Source organism: Cyrtonyx montezumae, unplaced genomic scaffold (assembly GCF_038088225.1).
Source record: "Cyrtonyx montezumae isolate F1298 unplaced genomic scaffold, pur_monq_1.0 scaffold_3, whole genome shotgun sequence".
NCBI lineage: Eukaryota > Metazoa > Chordata > Aves > Galliformes > Odontophoridae > Cyrtonyx > Cyrtonyx montezumae.
This window is the reverse complement of record NW_027072034.1, coordinates 44,194,104-44,218,819: the sequence shown is the minus strand read 5'-3', so window position 1 is coordinate 44,218,819 and position 24,716 is coordinate 44,194,104. Positions and strand designations below refer to the sequence as shown.

The 24,716-nt window shown below is 37.6% G+C and overlaps 3 protein-coding genes across 5 annotated transcripts in view; 2 read left to right on the top strand and 1 right to left on the bottom strand.

Annotated features, from left to right (window-relative positions):
* BMX (BMX non-receptor tyrosine kinase) overlaps nt 1-9,758 on the bottom strand; it is a 30,268-nt gene extending 20,510 nt beyond the window's left edge. Inside the window, exons 1-5 of one of the 3 annotated variants that reach the window (XM_065741340.1) lie at nt 9,661-9,758; nt 6,203-6,349; nt 5,103-5,207; nt 2,906-2,987; nt 1,022-1,141 (exon numbers count right to left, since the gene is read on the bottom strand). In XM_065741340.1, coding sequence (XP_065597412.1) covers nt 1,022-1,141; nt 2,906-2,987; nt 5,103-5,207; nt 6,203-6,340 — 445 coding nt within the window. In that variant the 5' untranslated portion in view covers nt 6,341-6,349; nt 9,661-9,758. Of the gene's footprint in view, nt 1-1,021; nt 1,142-2,905; nt 2,988-5,102; nt 5,208-6,202; nt 6,350-7,047; nt 7,117-9,660 lie in introns of those variants that run through there. The other 2 variants (XM_065741339.1, XM_065741341.1) reach the window with 2 other exon arrangements.
* The window catches only part of CLTRN (collectrin, amino acid transport regulator), a 422,295-nt gene that overhangs the window by 71,973 nt on the left and 325,606 nt on the right, over nt 1-24,716 (top strand). The window lies entirely within an intron of this gene.
* ACE2 (angiotensin converting enzyme 2) overlaps nt 1-24,716 on the top strand; it is a 361,754-nt gene that overhangs the window by 42,513 nt on the left and 294,525 nt on the right. The window lies entirely within an intron of this gene.

The window sequence follows — 24,716 nt, the reverse complement described above, 5'->3', positions numbered from 1 at the left end:
AGTGTCACAGATACAAATCAGGTTCCAAACTATGCACACCAACAGTTTTTAATTTGTCTTTTAATTTCGGGTTCTTACATTTTTGATTGTGACATTAAATGCTCAGGACCAAGTTTTGATAGTGATTGAAATTAGTAAATCTATGAGTGCCCTACATTCCAAACAATCCAGTTTTAAAAGTCTGAAACTAAATATCCATAATTCACTGCTCTGTTTTCTTAACATGGGATGGATTTCTTATTAAGCATGTACACAAGCATGAGGGAATTCCTTTTTGACAATGTGGAATTTGGGAGGGTGCTATTTAATATATTTTCCTCTCTCAGCTTTCATAGATAAAACATAGAAAAACTCAATAATTACAACTATGTCCTATAAAAATACTTTAGAAAAGAATATTAGAAGAAAAATATATGTATTTTGCAAGTTAAATCACATTGTTTCTACCTGTCTGTGGGAACATCATCAACTGAGGAGTTTTAGAGCATAATGCTACACCCTATCTAGAGATGTTAAGCATAAGGAAAAAAAATATTTCCATTTTGATTATTTTGTAGGTAAAAATGTCACCATGATCTTTTATCAGATACAACAGATATCATTTACGTATTCATAGAATCATAGAATTATTTGAGTTCAAGGCTGTCTAGTCCAACTTCCCTGCAATGAACAGGGACACTGACAGCTAGATCAGGGTGCTCAGAGCCCCATCCATCCTCACCTTGGATGTCTCCAGGGACAGGGTATCCATCACCTCTCTGAGCAACCTGTGCTAGTGCTTCACTGCCCTTATTGTAAATAACGTCTTCCTTATATCCAATCTAAATCTCTCCTCTTTTAGTTTGAAACCATTTCCCCTTGTCCTATCACAACAGATTCTACTAAAGAGTCTGACTTCTTGCTTGTAGCCCCCCTTTCAGAAAGAATGGAAAAGATTCAGTATTAGTTCTCCCGTTCTGATATGTCATACATTAAAAAGCATCACTGAGATTAGGTAAATAAAAATAAAAGAAGACATTACATTTCTCCCAAGTTGTACATCCAGGAGCTGCTTTACAAGTCTGATTGCAACAGAGAAACCTCCCATTGGTGAAGAATCTTTTATGATATTTGCTCAGTAAATTAGTATTTTCTTTAATTTCTGGAAAGCATAAAGAAAAGAAAAGCAGAAAGAAAACATGAAAAAGTGCACCACTGAATCATTCTTTCTCTTTAATAGAATCTGCTGCACCCACATGTGAGACCTCTCGGTGCTTACTGACTCCTAGCCCTAGACTTACATCCTGGTCACATTTCATCCTACATACTATTTTGTCCTCTATATCATATTTTTTTTATACATGCACAAGTCTGAATTCCACACTCACCAGCTACCTCTTTTTTAACACCTGTGTATCAAGAAAGACACAGCGAAGTGTTGTATTAGGTGTTGTGTTGTTTTATATCCTTTAAAACAATCAGTAGACAAAGTAGGATCCAACAGCTATGATTCCAGATCAAGTATCTTACAAACATTTCACAATCAGTAATAAAAATAATAAAATATTTTTGTATACTAAAATATACAGAATATCTTCCTGGAACTCTCTCTACTGTAAGAAAATGATGCTCCATAATACTCAGTATCAGATACCCAGTACATGAAATGGCAAATCCAATCTGTTTATCTGCTAAAATATATCTAAGTAACACTGAAGGGGAATAACACCAAAGAAGCATTTAATTTAAAATCCAAACATTGCTTTACAAAACTAGTCCCAGTGAAATTACTGTACTAGTGATACGTTAGTTCTGCAAGACATAACAGCATTTTTGGCTTCAGAAGGCAGCAACAAGAAATGCAGAATGAGTAGAGAAAGACTTTAAAAACTGATTCATTCATTCATTGATTGATTCAAAACCCTTCAGGACATTGATTGATTCAAAACCCTTTCAGATCTCCTGCGGTGACCCATTTTTAACCCTAAATTCCTGAACATGCAACAGAGGACAGAAAGGATCAATACAACTTTTGGTGACCAGTATTTTTATACACTTATTAAAAGGACTGTAGGCAACTGAAATGGTTTTGCTATTATTTGCCTTATGATCATTACAAAATGTATCAAAGTCTTACTCTTCGCAAATTTTATTTTAAAAGATTTTACTTCAGTATACCAAAATTTCCTCAATTATTTCTTGGCAAAATCTTTTTCTTTTTTTTTTTTTTTTCTAGAAGGTTCAATATAGTTGACTTTTCCCATTCTTCTCCTGTTTCAGATTTTTCAAAACATTGCCAAATTAATTTACATCTTCTCGCTTCTGTGTATGCAACAGGAGTCACAAAGAGACAGGTATCTCACACTTGGGCTTAGTATTAAAATTTGGGAGGCTGTTTATTCATATTGCACTACAGATTGCCTATTGTTCTTGCAACAGCCAGCAGGTGTGAGGGCTGCCCTATTCAGTGTGAGGTTTCTGCCTTCAGTGGAAAGACAGTTTCTTGCCTAATATGATTTACATGCCTATGCATTTGCTTCACTGAAAACAATAGAAATTTGCTTGGGAAGACAGGTATAAAACACTAGCAGCATGGGTTTTCAAAGCAGATTTATGCAGGTAGGAACTATACTACCCAAATCAGAAATGATTGTTCTCTATTAACTTTCACTGGTTGTGAAAGAACATGTGACGAAAATTAGGAAATTTTAAAAAGTTCAGTAATACCAAAATAAGCTTTCAATTCAAAATTTCTAACTCATTCTTGAAAATAACAGTGCACTTAAAACACTCAGATTTCAAGTATGAAAAAGACTAAAAACAGATGACAATGAATTGCATAAAATGATAGAGCAGAGCGCTTCTCTATCTCACCTGAAGTTATCTGGTTATTTGGATACAGTGGCACACAAAGGGCTAGTGTTACCTCTATGCAAAGCTGCAAGCCACTTGCTCCGTCTCTCTTCATCAGCTGCATAGACATAAAGCAGGCCATCCTTGTACACAATCTGGAAGAGGTTGCCAGCATGATGAGCATGTGCTACCCAAAGCCTTCATGCCAAAACTTGAGAGTCAAAATTACGCTTTGAAGATTCACTGATATCAAACTTCTAGAGTTTAGTAATGTTTTTTGGAGGTCATATGTAGTACTCATAAGCCTTGTGTACACTGCCTTAACCATGGTGGATCATGTCCAAAAGAACCACTGAAGAAATAAGGAGCAGCATAGAATATTTATAGATAGACCTGTCTTCTATATACAAAAGACCTTACAATTCACTAAGAAACTCATTTTTTCCACTTTAGTTTTTCCAGACTCCTCTTCCAGCTTCTGGCTGTTGCTACACAGGCCAGTGCCTGTCTTCAAGTATTCACTAACAAATATTGAGGCAGAGCATAAGCTTGGGGCAGTTTTGGATCAAGGAATTCTCATCCAAAGGTAATGCATTCATTCTCTGTTGCCTTGGATAGATGTTTTTATTCTGCAAATTAGTTCAGTTGCCTTTGAAAGTAACTAGAATCTACAACTTCCCACAGTAAGTAGTCCTATAACATAGCTATAAAATATGAACAATCAGCTTATTTTTCTTATATTCAACCCACCTTCTGCTAGTCCCATTTGATGCTTACCTAAGAATTACTAACATCTGCTTTGCTGTTTGAGTCATGCTTAGTATAAGCAAACTGTGTGCGTGTGTTAAGTCCTGGGCTTCATTTCCCTTGTGTACACTGCTTTTCAGTCATCTGCAGTGAATTTCAAGTATCACTTTATTGCTTTGTTTGTTACACTGAAGAGCACTTGTTATTAAATGCATACTCCCTCTCGTAAACATACCAGGCTGATCAATCCATTTTCTGTCTCTTCATTTAGTTAAATGGTGGAGCTCTGTAAGCTTTCCTCTTTAAGGCATGTTATCCAATCCATTACACACTCTCAAGCCTCCCTTCTGACCTCCCTTCAGTGTACAACATTTTCTTGAATTAGAGTCACCAGAACTAGACTCAATATTCTCCTGCAGATCACAGTAGTATCAAAACAAAACCAGTATAGTCTTCCTGCTTTTATTCAATGTGTGCCTCTGTCAATGTACAAAGATGCCATTAGCTCCTTTGGCCACAGCATCACACTGGAATTGACGAGAATCAGCTATCAGGATCCCAAGAACTGAACTCCCTATTGTATGTGTATTCTTCCCACTTATCTGAGTTGTAAACTCCTGAGATAAACACAGTGATTTAGCACAAGAGCGCCATTCACTGCCACAAAAGTGGGGAGGGAGAAGGGAAAGGAAGAAAGGAATGACACTTAGGAGTGAGTAGAAAGTGAAAAACTAAGCATTTCTCATGAGGGTGCCTTTGGCCATGGCAATTTTTGCAGGGTCATGGATCAACACACTATCAAGCAGCCTGCTGCTAGTGGCTGTGCTGCTCCAGGTGGCACTTCAAGGGGATCTACAGCCTGCCTGTGCTCACAGAACTAATATTGATGGAGGGTCTGGGGAGATCGTGCTGTGGAGAGATGAAAGGCAGCAGATTTGAAGTTATGGTATCTTTATTTAATTCCTGAACAGTACTTTGTGCAGCTTCATCTTCTGGCACATGCACAAAACATAGCCTTAAATACACTAACAGAGGCCTAATAGAAGAATAGTAATCGGGCAGTCTTGGGTCAAATCCTGCACTTGGCATTGGGCAAAAAGATAGGGGTGGAGATAGTGAGAATTAAAATGAGATTTTTTAAGTCCCTAATTCTGCCTTAAAAATGTCATAATCATGTAAGTGTATTGACCTATGTAGTAATGCTAATATGATATAAAGGTGAACATAAGAGAAAAAATTCTAGATCCAAGTAAAAACAAGGTCACAACTTCAGTAATAAAGACAGATTTTCTATTTTTGTAAATATCTGTGGCACTCAGCCATAACAGATATTGAACATGGGCTAGGGAGCTGCTTTGGCAGGGGGGTTGGACTCGATGATCTCTGCAGGTCCCTTCCACTCCCTACAATTCTGTGATTCTGTGATTCTGTGATTGGCATGTGGGACAGGACTGATCACTATAACCCTAGAATGATTTGAATGTTTCATATGAAATGAATATAAAACAAACTTCTTGACTAACCTGAAAAGGATATTGTCTTGCAGGAGGTGTTGATTCCTCAAGATTCACCGTCTCAACACATCGGATTTTCTCAATCTCAATAGACCCTTTTTTCCTTCCTCTTTTCTAGGAGAAAACAAAGCAGATCGTAAACTAATGTTAACTCAGAATGGAGTATTCTAATTTTACTGTTCTGTGCAATTTCATGTCTCAAGCTGGATAAGCCATAGCTTCATTGCTGTTAAATTTTAAAAGTAATAAAAAACCTTTTTGGTGCCTGAACCACATGTATACATCAATCAAATTCCTTTTAAAGTCATTTACAAATTACAGGACGTGGCCCAAATTTGAGAAAACATCTGCTGCAATCGTAAGAGTACAGCTGCAGAAGGGGAATGAGGGGAGAAAGAAGGAGGAGGAATTAAGTGCAAGACACCTTAACTACAAACCAGAAGCCTAGCTGAGGCTTTTTTATTATTTCTCATGTGCAGAAGCCTATTCTCAATGGGTTTCAATGCAGGATCCTAATAAAACATAACTCACGGGGGGGGGTCCAAATGTACCGAAGGAGCAAAAACTTTGAACTAAGTTGCTGGGGTCAGGCATTTGCTTTCCCAACAGGAGATCTTCTGAGTGAAACCTACCCTTGTGTGATGCACAGTCAGTCTCTAGAAATCGATAGCTTAACCATCTGCTTTATATGAATGAGGGATAAGACTGGGAACTAATTACGCCTCACACAAGTAATTTCTGAAGCCACTTATTTACATCACTTCAGAGGGAGGCCTGAACGAGGAAAACATCCCTATTCAAGACAATATGTAAACATATGCCACTGTTAATTACTTGCTTAAGTTCTGCTGTCTCGCAAAGGACGCAAACAGATGCTTAATGGCAAACATAGCTGTAAGGGCTGTTCTGAAAAAAGACACCCTTAAGCCTGCAGGCAAGTGACTTCCTGAACTGAAAATAGAATTTGTTAACCTCTAATTTTTTAATTTTACTCAAAACAAAGTACACCTATTTTACTAATGCATTGCTTCTAAGCAAGTTTCACACCAGAAGAATGAGGTGATGGTTGGAACATCTTTAAACAGTTTATTAAGAAAGTGAGTTTTTACCTCTTTGCCATATTCATAATAAGAAAGGCTTGTTTTTGTCAGAACAAACAACCTTTTCTTGTAATTAGCTGGTGACATTTTTCTCTTCTGCTGTGACTTCTTTAAAAGCAGTTCTTCTAGAATTGTCTTTTTCTCCATTTTATTTCCCTAAAAGAATATAATGGTAACTTTTATTATCACTATTAATAAACATGACAACAGCAACTGTAGAAACCACAATAAAGAATATATTGAGTCATTGTCTTCTGTATGTGTTTTGAAATTTTATAGTAATACATGGTTACAAAGCGTGTGTTTAACACTGCATAAACAAATGAGGTTGATGAACTTATTCTTCAGGGGAAACAATCATGTTACAGGAAAATGAAGATAGATATATACTGTACTTCTAAATAAGGCACTTCTGTTACTTCACTGTCTGAGTATCTCTCCTAAAGCCATGCACGCCTTCTGGCAAAGAGCACAGTCTACTTTATGCACAAATGTATTACATCTGCAGCATATTACGGAAGTCATTACAGCAGCAGAGATCAACAACAACAAAGAAAACCCTTCTATTTGCAGAAAAGCAAAACAGACCTAGTGCTGACAAGTTTGTTCCCTGAACTGGAAATTTCCCATTTCTTTCTTTCAGCTGTAACAAATGCACATTTATGGAATGGTGACACATAGAAAAGATCGGTAAGTAAAAATCTTCTGGCACCAAATGTAAGTATATATATATACATATATATATATATACATGCATGGATGTATTTTTTCTTAACCTTGATAATCATACAATACTAGGAAGGATGAAATCTACAATATTTCTACAAGCTTAATATGGTTTCCGATTAACTTACCCAAGTATAAAGGCCAAATATCCTTTGCCCTGTATGTTCTGGAGCTCGAAAGAAAGTGTTCTACTAAGCTACACACTTCATTGCGCTGTTGTTCACCACAAAGAACACAGCAGAAAGAGAATATTTGCATATGTTCATCACACCCACATGATTTATCCACTGAAACCTAACTGAGCCCAGAAACCAGTAAGTATCTACCAGGAACATTCTGAAGAGAAAAAGGGGGGCTTTATGAGGCACAGCTCCACACTCTTGGCTGCTCTCCCTGTGGACAGAATGCCTACAAGCACTTTCTATCAGCTCCCATTTGGACAGGCAACACATACTAGTGATCCTGGTGGGTCAGCGTAAAGTCAACCTGATGTATGACATCAGAAGGAGCTATAAGGTTGGGGTAAATCAAAAAGTGGTGGAGAAAAGGAGGAGAACTCACTCTAACTTTGGGAATTTTTGTGATGTTATAAGGGAGATATCTGCCCTGATTATAGAAGTAAGTAGTGTAAAGCTACATGCTAGTTTGGTGTAGCTTAGGGAAGCTGTCTTTGCAATTAAAATATTAGGTTGGATGGAAGGCATAAAAACTTTGTCATTTCCACAGTAAGAACTGCTTCTTTAACTCCATGCCATCTCATCCTTATACTGGGAAACATCTAATCTTGAGCTCCAACCCACTGAAGTTCATGGAGCTCACAAAGATACTTTAGCTTCCTGCCCCGCCCCCCCACCAAAAAAAAAAAAGAAAAAAAAAAAGAAAAAAAGGATAAGTTAGATGGAATTTTAGCTCACTTATTTTAAACCATTGTTTACAGATCATTTTTCTAGATGTATGATCTTTATAAAATTTCTTAACTGCTGCTGCTTGAATTAATCTGAACCATTTCCTGAACTCCCAGGACTCATAACATTGTTTATGTGAGACAAGTCTAATTCACTCTGGTTAAAACACTATGACCACTGGAAGCCCAAAGAATGTCACTCAAATCTGTATGAGGTGACTACAGCCATATGATGTAACTTGGTGTGGCTTAGAAAAAAGGCCAAATATTTCCACTGCTATTTGTAGAAATGCTAAGAAAACTACCTTTGGTTTTGAGAAATCTGTGCCACGACTGAATACCAAGAAATGAGTAGAGGCAAAAGGATTTATCAGAACACGTAATTCCACTGCAATATTAGTATTCTTTTAACTGTATCTTGCTGTATCTATTTGAAAGCAAACAGTGCTAAAAATACAATAATAGTAATAAATAGTACTATATAATACAGTGTGTATATAACTATACACATATATATATAAAATAAAAACTATAAAGTTGTAAAAGTTTGTTAATAGTTCAATAAACACAAGTATTTATAATAGCAACAGTTATGATTTCTTGTTATTAAAAAAATATTGTTTTTTATAGTCATCAGCTGAAAGTAACAATCTGTTAAACTTAAGAACTCAATGGCCTTGGCCATTTCCAGCAAAATAAATATGACTTCCATCTTCTTGTCTGCAGACCTATAGCAAGCTGATGATGTAGTTCTAAGAATGCAATTAAAAATTAAAGGTATAGGTGAAGAAAAACACCTATAAAACCTGAAACATTTTTTGGTTATATTCTTCGGTTTCTTTAACCTGGAATATTGAGTATTCAACTTTTGAGGAGACAGCTGCTTACATTCCAATATCTACAAGTCATTTCCTTACCAGAGTGCCTTGGCTTTACTTAAAATGTATATATTTTTTTCCAGATTCTGATTTCTCATTACAATCTGAGATAGAAAACAATTTTAAACTCTAAAAGAAAGTCTTGACAGCTAAATGACTTCCTGTCTGGATCCACTGCACAATGCTCTTCTATTTCTACTTGTGGAAGAGAAATCACAATAACTGAAATTATGCCAAATAAAACATTTAATATATTTTTAAACATGACTGTTACTGAAGGAATAATGTTACTGTTACTGATGGAATAATGAACATGTTGATCCTCCTTTTCCCTACCCAGGCTGCCCCTCCTCTGTGAGCAGACTCTTGTGCTGAGCTACAACTTGCTTGCACTAAGCACTCCGTCATCCCAAAGGGGAATGCTTTGAGAAAGAAAGTGACCAGAGTGGTCAGTGCTATGTGTAAGCCTCTGCCTGCTGAGATAAATGTCAGCTGTGGTGTCCTCCCTTTTTTGATGGATAGAACTCATTTCTTTCAACTGTGAAATCTAATGAACGAAAAATCTGTATGAGATTAGACATAGATGATTTTTCTGTATGGGTTGAAGAGGTGTGAAGGATTTGTGGATCTTTGATTATATTTTCATGCTCTAAATTTGCTGCTTTGTGTTAAAAGGAGTTGTGCTTGTGCATATAATCATAGAATCATTAAAGTTGGAAAAGACCACTAAGATCATCTAGTACAACCATCAGCCCATCCCTACCGTGCCCAGTAACCACATCCCTCAGTACCACATCTACATGTTTATTGAACACCTCCAATGACTGACTCTATCACCTCCCTGGGCAGCCTGTGCCACTGCCTCACCACTCTTTCCAAGAAGAAATTTTGTCTTATGTCCAATCTGAAACTCCCCTGGTGCAACTTGAGGCCATACCTTTTCACTCTATTGCTCTTACCTGGGAGAAGAGACCAATACCTACCTCACCACAACCTCCTTTCAGAAGCTGTAGAGAGCTGTAAAATCTCCCCGAAGCCTCCTCTCCTCCAGACTGAACAATCCCAGTTCCCTCAGGTGCTCCCTATATGTCTTGTGCTCTTGCATTTACTTTGCTTTCTACAACATAGTCACAAATGTAAAAAAAAAGTTATCTCAATATTTTAAAGTCATAGAAACCACAATGTTTCTCAGAAGGCTGTTTTGAGAAATTGTCAGAACTGGATTCAGCAATAAATTAGCAAAAAGGGTGAGGATATACTGGAGGACAGAGTAATATGCTCTAGCATGCATTTTTCTGTTTCCTTTTCCTGAGAGGTAATTAGGACATTGTGGTCATTGAAAAGTATTTTCTAATGGTAAGCTTTAATGCAGTACACAAGGCTCAGAGTACTCTGTCTCAGCCACTGCTACTGTTCTTTCAATGTTTTATCTTCAGCAGAGAAAAGTAAGCAGCTGAATAATTAAGAGGGAAAGGACAAAGTGACAGAACAAGTTTGGAGAAGAAGTTGGCTTCGCTGGTTGCGGAAACAGGCTCACTGAAGTATGGTTCCTGGCACAGAAATGATGGCAAAGTGGATTTTCTGACTCCCAGCCAAGTAGAAATGTATCATTTTTCCCTGGATGAAGTAAAACAACTTACTTAAAAACTTAATAGTAAAGTGATTCTGTATTTTTCCCAGGCTCTGGCTTCTGTCTCTCTCCATGTGTCAGAAAAGGAAGGAGCACTGGCACGGTCTGCTCAGAGATTGTGTGTCACTGGAGATCTCCAAGAGCTGCCTGGATGTGGGCCTGGTACTCTGATCCAGGCATCCTGCTGGGGCAGGGGCTGCACCTGACAGATCCAGCCTTAGCCATGAGGTCCATGTGGTTCTGTGAACAGGAACACATGCTGTCTGGAGCTGTTAGTCACTAAGGAACATGGTGTCAGCACTCTCACACTCCTCAGACCCACCATGGGGCAGCAAGCTTTGCTGGGATTCACTCCGTAAAAAGGTGGAAAAGTACCACTTCAGTTTGCACAAATATTGTACATTTTACAGTCTTTCTGCAGGTTCAGAGTGAGTCCTTTCCTTCATAATGGCTACTTCAGCTGAGTAAGTTGTTCATTTGAAGCTCTGAAACAACAAAGGATTTGAATAATATAAAATTTCCTCTTCCAAGTAAAGTAGATGTAGAGGGTGGTAACTACTAAAACCAAACTTACAATGTGTATGTATGACATGCAAAAACAGTCATCTCTTACCATTTACATCAGCCTTGCTAGTGAATCATCAGGTTCTTAAATTTGAATGTTTTTGTAAACTGACCTTTCTCTGATCCACCACACTTGAAAGACATTATAGTTAATTAAACCTCTTGAAAAACACTACCTTGGTGTTGACAATTTATGATTAAGGTGACTCTAACATAAACAGTAAAGAAAATTGCAGTGAGACAAGCAATTTATGTTTAATAAGAATGTAAATATAAAAACAGTAAAGAATTCAATGAAGACATGATATTATGTAAATTCAGATATTTATGATGCATCCTCTTGGCACTTATTTTAGCAAGTTATATTTAGGCTAAAGAATGGAACTGTTTCCTGGTCCTGGTGTAATGAAAATCAGTAGAGGTGATAACTCAAGTGCATATGGAAATTAGTTCTAAGTATCAAGCATTTCTGCCTTCTAATTTTAAAAATTAATTTAAAATGATGGTCTAAATTATCCTGCATGTATTCCTCACTTTTCAGTGAAAGTGATCTGTATGGTCTTGAGTAATTTTCCTCAAACTAAAGGAGACATGAAATATTTGTGTTATTATGTTAAGTGGCAGTCTAATTTCATTACACACAGCAAACCTATCTGCTCCAACCAGAAGCCTTCTTGTTCACCAAATCCTTTTGCTGTACAGTTGGAAATGACTGAGGTTCAGAATCATGTGTTCATAGGATATATAAACAAAACTACTTTGGGGGAAGCATGTCACAACTACTTGTTGTTTATAAAAGGGATATTAGTAAGCTACAGCCTCAAGTCCTGTAACATAGTCACTGAAACTGAATATGTACATTTCCTTTATTCTTACTATTAGTTGCTTGTTTATAACATAACAGCTGACTTGCTTTTGATAAGATATACTCATAAAATCACATCATGGTTGATGTTGTCAGGACATCAATTATATAACACAAATTATATAGATTTGTGGTACATGTATCAAGTATAAAATAACATAGAAAATAGTTTCATATAGACAATAGTTTCATATTGCTAAGAAATCAGGAAATATCTGTTAGGTATCAAATGACAGATCACTCTAAGTCTTTTACCACATGCTTAGATGCTAGTAATATCTTCAATTAGAAGCAGTTATTTTCACATACATGCTTGATTTCAGTAGCTGAAGATTTAAGTAAAACACCAAATATCTTGGCATTGTTCTATACATTTTAAACAAAGTATTTATGACAGACATATGTATTTGCATAGCCAACAGCACTAGTTACGTGCCAAAAACAGAGAATGAAAAAATGCACTCCCAAGAATAATATCAAGTCAGGTAGAGACTGTACACATCAGAGAGAAGTCTGTGGGATTTCTGGGACATATTTGAGGGTGCTAAGAGAGCTTGCTGATGTCATTGCAAAGCCACTCTATCAATTACAAAAGGTCAAAGGAAGGTTTCAGACGACAGGAGAATGACAAGTTTTATCTCCATCTATAAAAAGAAACAGGAAACTGCAGACCAGTCAGCAAACCAGGGAAAAATGGTCACATGTCCTCATGAAAACTATCAGCTTGTGTATAGGACAAGAACATGCCTGGGACAAACCAAGACAGGTTTACCAAGAGTAAATAGTTCATAACATGGCACAGCTGCCCAGAGAAGCTGTGACACTCCATCCCTGGAAGCACTCAAGGCCAGGTTGGATGGGGCCCTGGGCAGCCTGAGCTGCTGGGGGCAGCCCTGCCCACGGCAGGGGTTGGGGCTGGGGGGGCATTGAGATTCCCTCCAACCTAAGCCATTCTACGATTCAGTGGAATCTTCTTAGCTGGAGATAATCAATATTTAGTCAGAATATGTAGGACTTCAGGTTGCCTAATCTTAGGACAACCTTTTCCCTACAACGGTGGACAGAATGATCTCTATAAGTCCCTGTCAACGTCTGAAGTACACCGTACTTTTTGAACTCTCATTGTTCTGCCCTTTCTCCGGAGAACCAGAAGATGGCACCGTTTAACAGTGGAAACAAATCAGTACACGGCCGTGAGTTGTGCTTCTTCCTGGGTTAAATACTAAAATTCCTGTCAATTTAGGAAACGAGGTTTAATTAGAACCACTACGACTTCAGTCAGGAGTCTTCGAAAGAGTAAATTAAAGTGTTCTTTTTTTGTGCTAGTGATCTGATTTGTGTGTTCAGGCAAGGTACTGATAATATACTCTTTTATGCTTTCCTGGTGTAAAGTCTGCCCCATAGATTAATGGTGTTGTCCCCTGGCTCTGCCCTGCTGATGAGAGGGACACTGACCTGCTAAGGCGAATCTTATAGGTATCTCGTAGGTAGGTAGTCCCATGACCTCATGTACATGTGTGAGTTTGTTGGAATTTGGCCTTCAGAAGACACATTGCCAGTCAGCAATGGGACCAGGACATGGCCTCTAGGAAGAGTCATTTGGGACCCAGCTGTTTACAGGTTTAGCCTTGCACTGCATTTCTGGTGAGTGTCTGTGCCCTTGGGAAATACAGCTGCAGGGAGCATGCTGTACTGTGTTTGTGAACTCCTTAATGTGAACAGAAATGGCTCTTAGAGATGATTAGGTTCCATCTCATTTCATTGTTGATGTATTATGCTGTTGGTGATACCGTCCTGTGGTACAAGCTATGAATATATTAAAACAAATACAAGCTTAACTATTCTTGTTGATGCAAAAGACCTCTGGTTAAGTAGGATTTGCATTGGTAAACATAGATGAGAAAGTGAGCAATTGTAATATACTGTGCTCAGGTGCATCTGAATACAATATATGTGCTGATACAAATGAATGTGCACCTGAAAGATTTTCATAGCTCTAGTCAGCTTTTATGTATGCATTACCTTAAATCTTAGGAGGAGCTAAAGGAAAGTAGAGGCTATGTAAAATAAACAGTTTTTATAAGCTGATTACTGTTTGCACCCGAAAGCTTTATGATTACTGTCAGATTAGAAATTTTAGTTGAGTGCTTGGAATGAAAGCTTACTTACAGAGTCATAGAATCATAGAATCATTAAAGTTGGAAAAGATCACTAAAGTTGCCTAGTCCAAATACCAACCCATCACACCATGCCCACTGACCATTTCCTCAGTGCCACACCTACATGGCTCTTGAACACCTCCAGGGATGGTGACAGCACTGCCTCCCTGAGCAGCCTGTGACACTGCCTCACCACTCTTTCCAAGAAGAGAATTTTCTTAGTATCCAGCCTAAAATCTTTTTAATGTTAAACTTCTTAGCACTGAATGTCATTTCTTTGCTAATTAAGGCCAAAGGTGCTGATCAAACTGAATAGCTTGAAGGTGCTTAGTGTGGTGAATTAGCAATATATTTGTGTGGATATCCAAGAGGGACAAACTGAGTTATCAGAAATGAGTGTTTGATTGACTAATGGTCATTGTGGTTTGAATTCAATGAAAATTCTTTAAAATAAGCTCAAAACAATATTTGCAGGACTCAGTGCTATTGTCAGAAACCTTCCCTTTATAGCAGAGTGGTCAAAGATCCATTCAGAAGGGAAGGAGGAGAATGAACACCTTTCTTCAAGTAGTGTCTTTGCCAGATTTGGGAGAGGAATTTGAACCACAGCCCTTTGTTTCCTGTGGAATTTGTTTTGGTGTAGGCTTCAGGGGAGTTGGTGTGGTTTGCTCTGGTCTTTGAAACTGCTCCTCTGCAATATTTACTGGATTAAGAGGTGAAACCAAAACCTCCCCAAAGAATTCCTTAATCACCATCACAGGTTCAGTCTCTTTCCCTGTGGCCAGTGATCAGCATGTTTATGGCTACTGGAACTGGTTGAAAAGGATGGATGTAATGGGTCTCCACCCTTGCTTCAAGGACACAAAACCTTTAACTCAAACTTTTATACAAATGAGTTTGTATTTCAATTAATCCATAAAACTAGGGATCTTAAGTCTTGGCAGCACTGTAATAGCATTAATGTGGTACTTCTCAACAAGACTAAACAACTCACAAATGGTGTGATGCTGGAGTAATTACATTGCTGCTTATTCTGGAGCTCATTTGTTGCAGGTTAGTACCATATTAGATCTCTGTGCCATACTCCATTACGTAGTGAAAGGATGCACTCAATCATCTTATTTTTTTTCCTTATATTTCACTCATGCTTCCATTCTGAATAAAAAGAACTGCTCTTTTTCTTCTCAATGTTGAGCATTTCCTGAAGTTAGCAGACAAGGTGAGGTTTCGAAACAGAGATGGCTAAATGTGTTAGTGGAAATGTAGAGCCTCAGATGTGGTACAGCAGCCAGAAAGTAAGGCCAAAAGGAGACGGACAGAGCATTTCAGTAGAGCTTCATCAGGCGGGTAGAGTCTGTCAGGTCAGCTGCAAGCAGATGATGAGCTATGGAGCTCTTTGCCCCAAGAGTGTTGGAATTTTGGGAAGTACGTTTGTCTCAGTCTGATAATCAAATATTCTGACACCAGAACCCAGTCACAGCAAAGAGTCATGCAGAATAGCATATGGTTCTTTTCAATATAATTCCATTTCATATTAAAATAGTGCCATTGAATATATTCCAGAGTGAGGACAGAAAAGGAGGAGGAGAAATAGCGTACATCCTTAGAAATGTGATGCAAAGCACAGGAAACACAGTGACTGTAAACACATAAGTTCTTCCTATGGTCTTCCCACTCTCATGTGATTATGGGAGCGTGTGTGGGCAGCAGATGCTCTTTCTAGAAGAATTAAAATTGTGATTGGTCCTTTCACTTACCTATGGCTGTTGATCTTTAAAACATGTGACACAACAAATTAGTTAAAAGAGCTTTGATTTTTTTTTTCTGTTTACTCAGCTGAACTTCTACACCTGAGCTTAGAAAGGTCAGAATATTCGTATTATCTGAATAGTAACTGTAATATTTTTTCGGTATGATTACATACAATAAATAATTGAATGCTGACTTCATCTTGGTAAAAATGCCCAAGAAGCTCAGGCTAGGGTTGGGATTTCCTAAGTGCTACGCAATGTATGACTACAAAGGCAGGTTAACAGAACTTTTCCTCCTAAAACCACAGTAAGTTCAAGAACATCTCTGCTATTGTTCTGTAAAAAGGGCTGTCTTCCCATTGGAGTGATTCTGCTCGTGAAACACCTTTCAAAAAGTTTAAAACCTTTGATTTCATTTCATGGTATTCATGTTTTTCCAGACTTTCTGTGCATGTCAACCATCAAATTTTATCATTCTTGTTTCCTGTCTCTGGACTACATCACAGTGTCCTTTCTCTAAAACACTGCCAAATATCAAGCAGAGTGTTATAAATGTTTTAAACAAATGACATTTAAGTTTTCCTTCTTGTTTATTTGTAGCCATTTGTTGGCGTTGGTGGTTTCATTAGTTTGCCTCACAACCAGCTCCTCACTATATGTTTGCATAATATATGGAGTTTCATTCTGTGGCAGTTCTGCCATAAGGCTCAAACTTCACATGAGGCTTATTAAGTATAAACCCATTTAAAGCCGATATAAGACAAGGAAATCTGTTGAACCTCATGTGAATTTAAACTACAGAACACCACACATTGCTGACAGGGTTTAAGAGAAAGTTTATCATCCCTTTAGCTGGCTTACTTGAATTAAAATGTGTTCGTGAATTGAGATTAAGTCACCTAATGTTTTTCTCAAACCATAATTTTGTTTGCATTCGTAAAATCATCCTCTGAAGGGAATCCTGGCATGTTCTGCATTGCGGATGTTCCAATCAAAATCTTAAGTACACAGAGTTAGTGCTTAAGATAATAAGAACCTTTAAGACATATTCTATGCCAAATCTGAAACTTGAGGACATAGAATTGTGGAGTTCTGGGCAGATGAACAATGGGCAAACCCATCAGGCCTTGCATTCTTTCTGTCCAAGAGAGTTTTTGTTATTCAGATATGTCTGCTTTATGGGAAAGGCTGAAGAAAGGCTAAATGTTGAATGTTAAGATTCAGAGACAATAGCAAGAAAAAAATATTGCAAGAGTTGCTTGGGTTTGTTCTTAACTAGTGGAAACTATATTAGACTTAAGCAATCTTTTCACAAGGATAACATATGGATAAGTTTTTAAAATAACAATTCTTACAGAACAAAAATACTATCTCTTTGATACTTCTTTCTAAAGTTTACAGATTCCACTTCAAAGGATTTTTTTTTTCACTTAGGAGATGAAAACAAGAGTCTATGGAATGATAAGTCTTTATTTTGGATGGATCTCAACAACTTCTGATGCCTATGCCTCCTGGAAACATATACAACAACTTTGCAGAAAGGGAATAGCCTTAGTCATAGCTACCAGGGATTCTGATATTACTTTGTAGAGATTGAAAAGCTTCTCAGGATTTTTTTTTTCAATTGAGATTTTTCTTACTGTATCGGGCTTTCCATTTAATCAAGACCAAGAGCTGGATTCTTCTCCTGCACATAACCTGTCTTTAATCTTATGATTTCTAATATGGAGCAGTGCTTCACACAAACCTTTCACGTGTTTCCACAGCAATGAAGTAACTCTGTCTTGGAAGAACTGCAGTCAGCTGTGCTGAGTCTGAAATGCCTCTGGAGTGAGTGGCTATGCAATATCAACTAGATCCTTCCACACTGGAGGAGCTTGCTGCTAGTCATGGAGAGTGAGCATATTGCTGAGGGGAAACCGATAAACACGCTTTTGTGTTTCTCCTCCAATTGACACTTAATTGTCTTCTGATTAACCACAGGACAACTCAAAATCAAGGAAAACAGAAGTCAGGCTGAAAAAAATTGATGAAGTTCATGATCATTAGGAAGAACAGCACCACTTGCAATGACATGCCATTTACTGCATGAGTCTCTTTACAAGAAGAAAGCTGAGGTAGAGGAGAAATTAATCAGTCACTCAAAATGCTTTCTCCTTGACTGAGGCAGTTGATCCATGGCTTCACTTCTTCTCTCTGACACCTTTCAGGCTTGTAATTTGCTTTCTCCTTTGTGTCAGCTCTGGTGCTCACTGAACCTCCTGCCAAACTGCTCTGACCCACTAAAAATACAGCAGAACTATTTTCTTTTTTTTTTTCCAGGTAGTTTATGTGCATTGCAAAAGTTACAGTGGCTTGTGGAGAAACCTGAACAGCAACACACATAAAAAACTGGCACATCAAGGCAACAGGCAGCGTGCAGCTGGTGAAAGCAATCTTTTATAGTAATTCACCATGTTTCATGAAACTGCTTTATCAGCAGTGCTGGTGCAAGAACATGGGAAAGAATAGCAGATGTTCTCAAAATTCATTGCTATTGTTGTTACCATCAATTATTCTTTATTCTGTGTTCTGCTGTACCTCTTGTATCATCTCACTTGCATCCAGGGCCCCAAAGTTGTTATCACCTTATTTTCCTACTGCTTGACTCATGCCAAGCAAAAAGAGGTCCAGTCCTTGCCATCCCCAAACTTCTCCATCTCATGTGGAGGTCTCACATCTTTTCAGCCCTGGTTCCTCATCTGAGCTCATGTCTGTGTGGGGAACCAGAGAAGGTTATAAAAGAAATACCTGTACCTTGAGCAGAGCAGGCTTGGGTGCTCTTGAAGATCCTTGGTGGCTGTGCGCTGGAGAAGATGCCTTCAGACTTGGATTTAGGTACTTCAAAGGCCAATGGAAACTGGTACTCTGTGCCATATCATAGTGGTTCTATATACTTCTGGTGGTATGTGCCCCATTGCATGTAAACCTTGACAACAAAGTTTTATGTTGTCTGAGGAAGAATTAGAAAGGTCCTGGTTTTATTCAAGGATGAAGGAAAAGTGTTCTACTTCAGGATTCTAAATGCTCTACTAAATACATGTTCAACTAAACCTCTCATTATACTGATTGGAAGAAGTAAATGGAGAGAGCAAACAAATATAATATCAATCTTCAGGAAAATAATAATATATTATTTTGAGAAATGTGTGTATGGTAATTATATTTCTACAAAAACCTAATCTTTGCATTTTTTAGAACTTTTCCTTCCTTCCTTCTTTCCTTCCTTCCTTCCTTCCTTCCTCCCTCCCTCCCTCATTTTGATTGTGTATTCTGTTAGGCATGGATAAAGCCAGTGACTTCTCTCTGAATTTTGTAATCTTCTGCTTAATTGTGGTCATTTGTGTATGTTTATAGAGAAAAGCACCTCTGTTTTTGAGTTGCGTTCATATTATATAGGAATAGACATAGGAAAGTTGAAATTCTCTTGATTCCATAGCAGAAAGGCTACCACAAAATGCCTAATATTGTGAAATTCTCATTAATGTGGCAAATGCAGCTGATGAGGAGAGGGAGCAGATGTGCTGGGCCAAGGCTTTGGGTGTATTTCTGGAGAGACAGAAGCCTGGCTGAAGCTGGCTGAGCTCTTGGGAGGCTGTTCTGTAGTGTGTTTTCTTTGGAGACAAAAAGTTCTTGCCCTTTCCATTCTCCTGGCTGCTCCTTCCTATTCCTGCAACTCTCTCAGTTGTGCTAACATAATTGTTTGTGGTCTGTGCTATAAACTCATTGATATGTGCTAAGAAGAAAGCACATTTTCATGATGCAGGCAAGGAATTGGGATGCAGGGTCAATAGTAAGAAGCTGAGAAGGGAGGAGATGGGAATGAGATCAGATCTTCAGATGCCAGAATTGCCAGTAAAGAAAACAAATAAGTCAACTACACCCACCAAAGATTGAGACAGAATAAAACACTTTTGGAGGGAACTGAAATAGACCTCTGTAGCCAGTTGCTGCCTACCTACCTCCTTCTTTCAGTTTATTTAAAGGAAGCATAAGGATCAAAGGAACAGGCAAGCTGGGAATGGAGGTGACAGGCTTATAGAAAACCACACCTGCCAGATACTGGCCAGCTTCATTGCTTGTGTTTGTTTGCTGACTTAAATTATTCTTCTCAGCCAAAGTTTTGATTATTTTGAATCAACAATTTTGTTAAAGTATTGCAAATTAGTAAATAAAGTATTACTTTTATTCTAGTATATCATTCTAGTTGAGCTTCATGATTGCCTCCTGCTTTTCCATCTTCAGGTGGTAGAAATGCTTCCAGCTTTTGCTTATTGGCTATTATCAGAAAAGTCTCTCTAATCCTGCTGGCTCCTATTTTTTGTCTCCACCTCCAACTGGGCTTTCTATAAGGAAAATAATGTCAAAGGAGTATAATTGTTAGATGCATTTGCTGGATTCCCCTACATAAAAATAATTCTAACAAAGCACTCTCATTTCCTTTGTACCCTGAGTCCTGTGCTGCTTTGGAGTAACACTGTGCATCTGTGGGAGGATTGGTATGGGGGCAGTGACCTTTAGCCAGTAATATTGCGGTGTGTCTTCATCCCTGGTCTCAAGACAATAAACAGCTTTTTTTCTTTCTATTCCTGAGGGGAGAGTCTGGTTTCAAATTATGTTAAAAGACTTAGGGCTTTTGTTTTTTTTTTCTTTTCTTAACATAGCCCCAAATAAATATGTTCCATTGGCACAAGCAGTCTTCATTTTTTAGTTACTATTAAAGTGATTTTTGTTCTCCCTTCTCTCTCTTTTTATTTTGGCACAATCTCTTACAACACAAATGGTGATCCAGTTAAATCTATGAATGTTGTTGTAGGGACACTGCTCTGTATCTGAGTTGCTGGAGACACTGCTATCATATTTGTGTCAGACTTGGCTATTATGAAACAAATTAGTATGCAAAACCTTCTTCAGTTATTTCTGTATGATAAGCTCTCTTTTGATATTGAACTCCCATTCACTGAAGTTAGTGCTAAAATTAAAAGCAAGTACTCTTTCTAGAAGAAGAATTAGCTCTATGTGATGAACTTTACGTGGCACATTCCTTAGAAATGGAAGATGCCTTACATACACTTCACTAATAACATCTGTGAATTTTTCTACTTGTACACTGCATTTTAGATGGCCCGAGTACAGCCAGTAGAAATGCTTCTATGGAGATAATCACGGAGGAGCAATGGGTGTTTGATGTCTTCTTCATCAAAAAAAAACCTAAGTTTTGAGGGTCTCCGCTGAATCACAGGTAGTACTTGCTTCACACTGTTAGTTGTCTTCACCTGTGTTTTATCTCAGCAGTTTTTTATTTCAGCAAGAGATTCAGAGTCATCTGTACAGAGGCATTATACTTCTCTTTTTTCTGTACTTCTGGTAGCTTTCATGCTCAGATGAGGGGTCTTCCTGTCAGTGACAGCTCTTTGAAACTCACCTGAAAGAATTGATGCAAGGTCTTCCCATAGCTGAGACATCTGACACTTGCTTTCTTTTGAATTTATGCACTGTATCTGTAGATGGATAGGTAGGTTTAACAAAATACAAGTTAGGTCTTTTAAAGAAAAGGCTGTGTGAAGGTTTTATAAAAGTCTAAGGTAGCTTGTAATGTTTTGGGCCTTTTCATAATATAATGGAATGAAAGGGTGAAACATAACCTGTATGAAAGTACTCAGCATGTATTTATCTGTAAAACTTTTCTCTTATAGGTCTCAGTTCAATGGCTTGATTCAACATCAGTTTTGTAGTAATGTAGCACTGCTGACTTTTTTTAACCTGAGAAGTTCCAGTGGCATAAAACTAAACATGACAGTATTTGCTCTATTCTTTTTAAAAGAACAACTCATGTCTGAGTGGAAATAACAAGACATAGCCTTTAGTTAGGTACTGTTGATTAAGCCATCCAAATGTCAGAAGAAGAATATATTAACTTAAATTGACAGAAAATTTAAGGGAAGGCAAGCTTTTTTTTATAGAGGGGAGTAGACAAGGCATGTAAAGTTGTCTGAATGAAGATGTGGAATACAGTGAAGAAATGCTGCAGTTGGATTACTAGGGTAACACTGAATAAAGATGCAATTTCAGATTATAATTCCTACTGGAAATTGTTGTTGTTCAAAGTGTTAACTGGAAAATGATAATCATACATTTTTGTTTTGAAATAATTTTAGGTCTTAATGTGTAATTCCAGAAGTTAAGGGTGAAGGGCTGGAGTATATGGAAAATAGCAGGAGGGTTAGATGGAAATCACCAGATTCTGAGTAAAATAACAAATGTATTCCAGAAACTGCACTTCACTTGACACATTGCTTAGTACAAACATCATAAACCGCAAAAATCTAACTTTAGAAAGATATAAATGTTAGCAGATCTCCTGTAATTGAGTTATACGTTGAAGTAGCTTGTTATATATCTAGGATAAATGTTAGAAGTAATGTGGTTTGAAGCTCTTTGATGAAAAATGGAGAGCATTTAACTTCATACATGAGTTGAGTTAGGATATTAATGTGGGTATAATTCCGGAGATTGATTAGCTGTCCTTAAAATTTGATTTTCAGCAATCTCTTTATGCAAATCTTGAAAGGAAGTCATAGCTTTATAAAATACTGTCTCACTGTAGCATGTAAAGGGATCCATGGCTGCAAAGAAATGCAGATGTTTTTGTCAAAGTGGTGCTAATTTGTGCAGAAATCCTGCAGGAAAAAAAAAAAAAAAAAAGGCTTTTTAACATTTTGAACACCCCCTCTTTTATTTTATTTTATTTTATTTTATTTTATTTTATTTTATTTTATTTTATTTTATTTTATTTTATTTTATTTTATTTTATTTTATTTTATTTTATTTTTTTCTCTCCTTCATCTCCATAGATATAAAACATTTTCTGCACAATTTCTGTGAATAAATTCACTCACAGCATAAGTGAGCATATCAATATTCTTCGTGATGTTTGGCTGTGAATTTTGTGTTGTGATACATAGATTCATCCCTTCAATTTCATCTCTTTATTCCTGCCTTCCATCTCCTGGGATTTTATTTCCTCATTCAGCTTTCCATCTCTGTCAGTAGAGTTAGAAGGGAGCAAAATGGCTGCCATCTTATTTTCTCTCTTATAGACATCTGAGACTTGTTTGTTCATTTTTTTTTTTAAGAAGAAGTCTGTTTTCTGAAGTTGTGATAGGCCTGGATGGGTGTAATGTGAATGTATAGATAAAAAGAGGAAACAGAGGGGATGGCCTAGGAAGAGACATAGAGAAGACCCAAGGGACAGGCAATACAGAAAAGACTAGATAGGAGGTGGTGGCTAAAACATCCACATGCCTGGTGCAGGGAACTTTGGTACAATGGATGGATAGATCTTCCTTCATATAGAAAAAAGATGTTGTTTACTGTCTCCTTTCCATAGTAACTCTTGAAGTTCGAAGTGTTTGCTCACATACTGAATTTAGGAGGTGTCTTTGCTGGGAGGGGGAATGGATATAGTAGACAATCTTTAAATATACATATATATTTACAAAGCAATATGATTTATGAAGGCCTGACTTGTAATTTATAAATGCTTAAAGGGGGCTGTACCGAGGCTTCATTTGATCACATTTGATTTAATTGGCTGTTTATTTTAGATGCCCACATGTAGTATTTAGCTGCCAGCTCTCTGTCATGTAAATAGCTTCGCTGAAGCTCTGCTCAAACTGCAACTCTTTTTGGAAATGGTGAGCAACAGCATCATCTTGTAGCTTTGATGTTTTGATGTTGGGGCTCAACTGAGGTAAGTAAAAGCAGGTAGGGAAGTGTTGTAGCCTAGACATTGCTAGCAGCTAACAGTATTTGAGGCTAAGAGGTGCTCAGCCAGTAGAAGGTATTCCTTCTGGCCTCAGCAGTTACTTGCAGCCAACCAGGCAGTTCAGCAGCTGCTTCACTCAGATTTAATTTTCAGTTCTTTGAAAACCTCAAAGCAAGCATTATGAGCTTATAGAAATAGCTGGGTCTGCACAAGACATCTGCAGGTTTCCTGGCAATGCTTTCCTTTATGTGTTGTTGTAGGAAAAAACACTGTGGCATTTTCTCCTGGTTTCCTCATTTATTATAGTCTTAGTGAAATATGTTTATTTGCATTAACCATTGCAGCAAAACCTGTGGTGTATAACTTTAAGTCTTAGTTTATTTATTCTGCTCTTTTTGCTGCCTTAGAAAAGGAAGAAGCGAAGGGAAAAAAAATAAAAGAAGGCAGGAAAAGTAGAAAGAATAAAAAATATGAGGAAAAGAGAAGAATGAATAAAACAAAGATGAATTGTAAGTTTCACAGCAGGCATGAAAGCCACACATCAGTTGTTTGCTGAAGTGGAATGTAGTATTCTCTTCTTAGAGCGTGCGTTTTTATTTTTAGCGTAAAGATTTTAGGTTTGTATATACTTTCAGCGTAGCTAGAATTTGTTGCATTATTCTGTATCCCCTGTTCTTCAAGGTAGAATATCCAGTAAATAGAGACTTGTGATTTGTGATGATTTCTTGATCATGTAAGTAAACTGAAGCCAGGCTATTTACAGCTAGGACAATTTTCACAGACAGGAGTGCTTGCTATTTAAGAATCTTCCGCCTTCTTCTGTGAACTGGGGAAAGCTGTATCCCAGAATTTCTACATTGTTGCTCCATCTCTCCATTATGTTGCAACCAGCGGCTGAAGTCAGCCAAAGTGTTGTACTCTGCCTTCACATGTAGCACGTTTACATTCCAGATAAATTCTCAACATGCCATGCTTTACTGAGAATATTTACATTTGAGCTGCTTAAATGTCCACCGGCAGTGAATGGTTGCGCTTTCTCGGTCTGCTAAAGCTGATTAACATTTGAGTGGCATTTTTCCATGTAACATTTCAACATAGAAAAACAACAGATAAAATAGTTACGAAGTGGTGGTTTACCTAATTTATCTTCAAATCAGATGCGAGCTTCTGCCATATTAGTTCATCCCATAATGACAATTCTGTCATTTGTTTTTTCCCATCCATGCTTTCTCTAACATA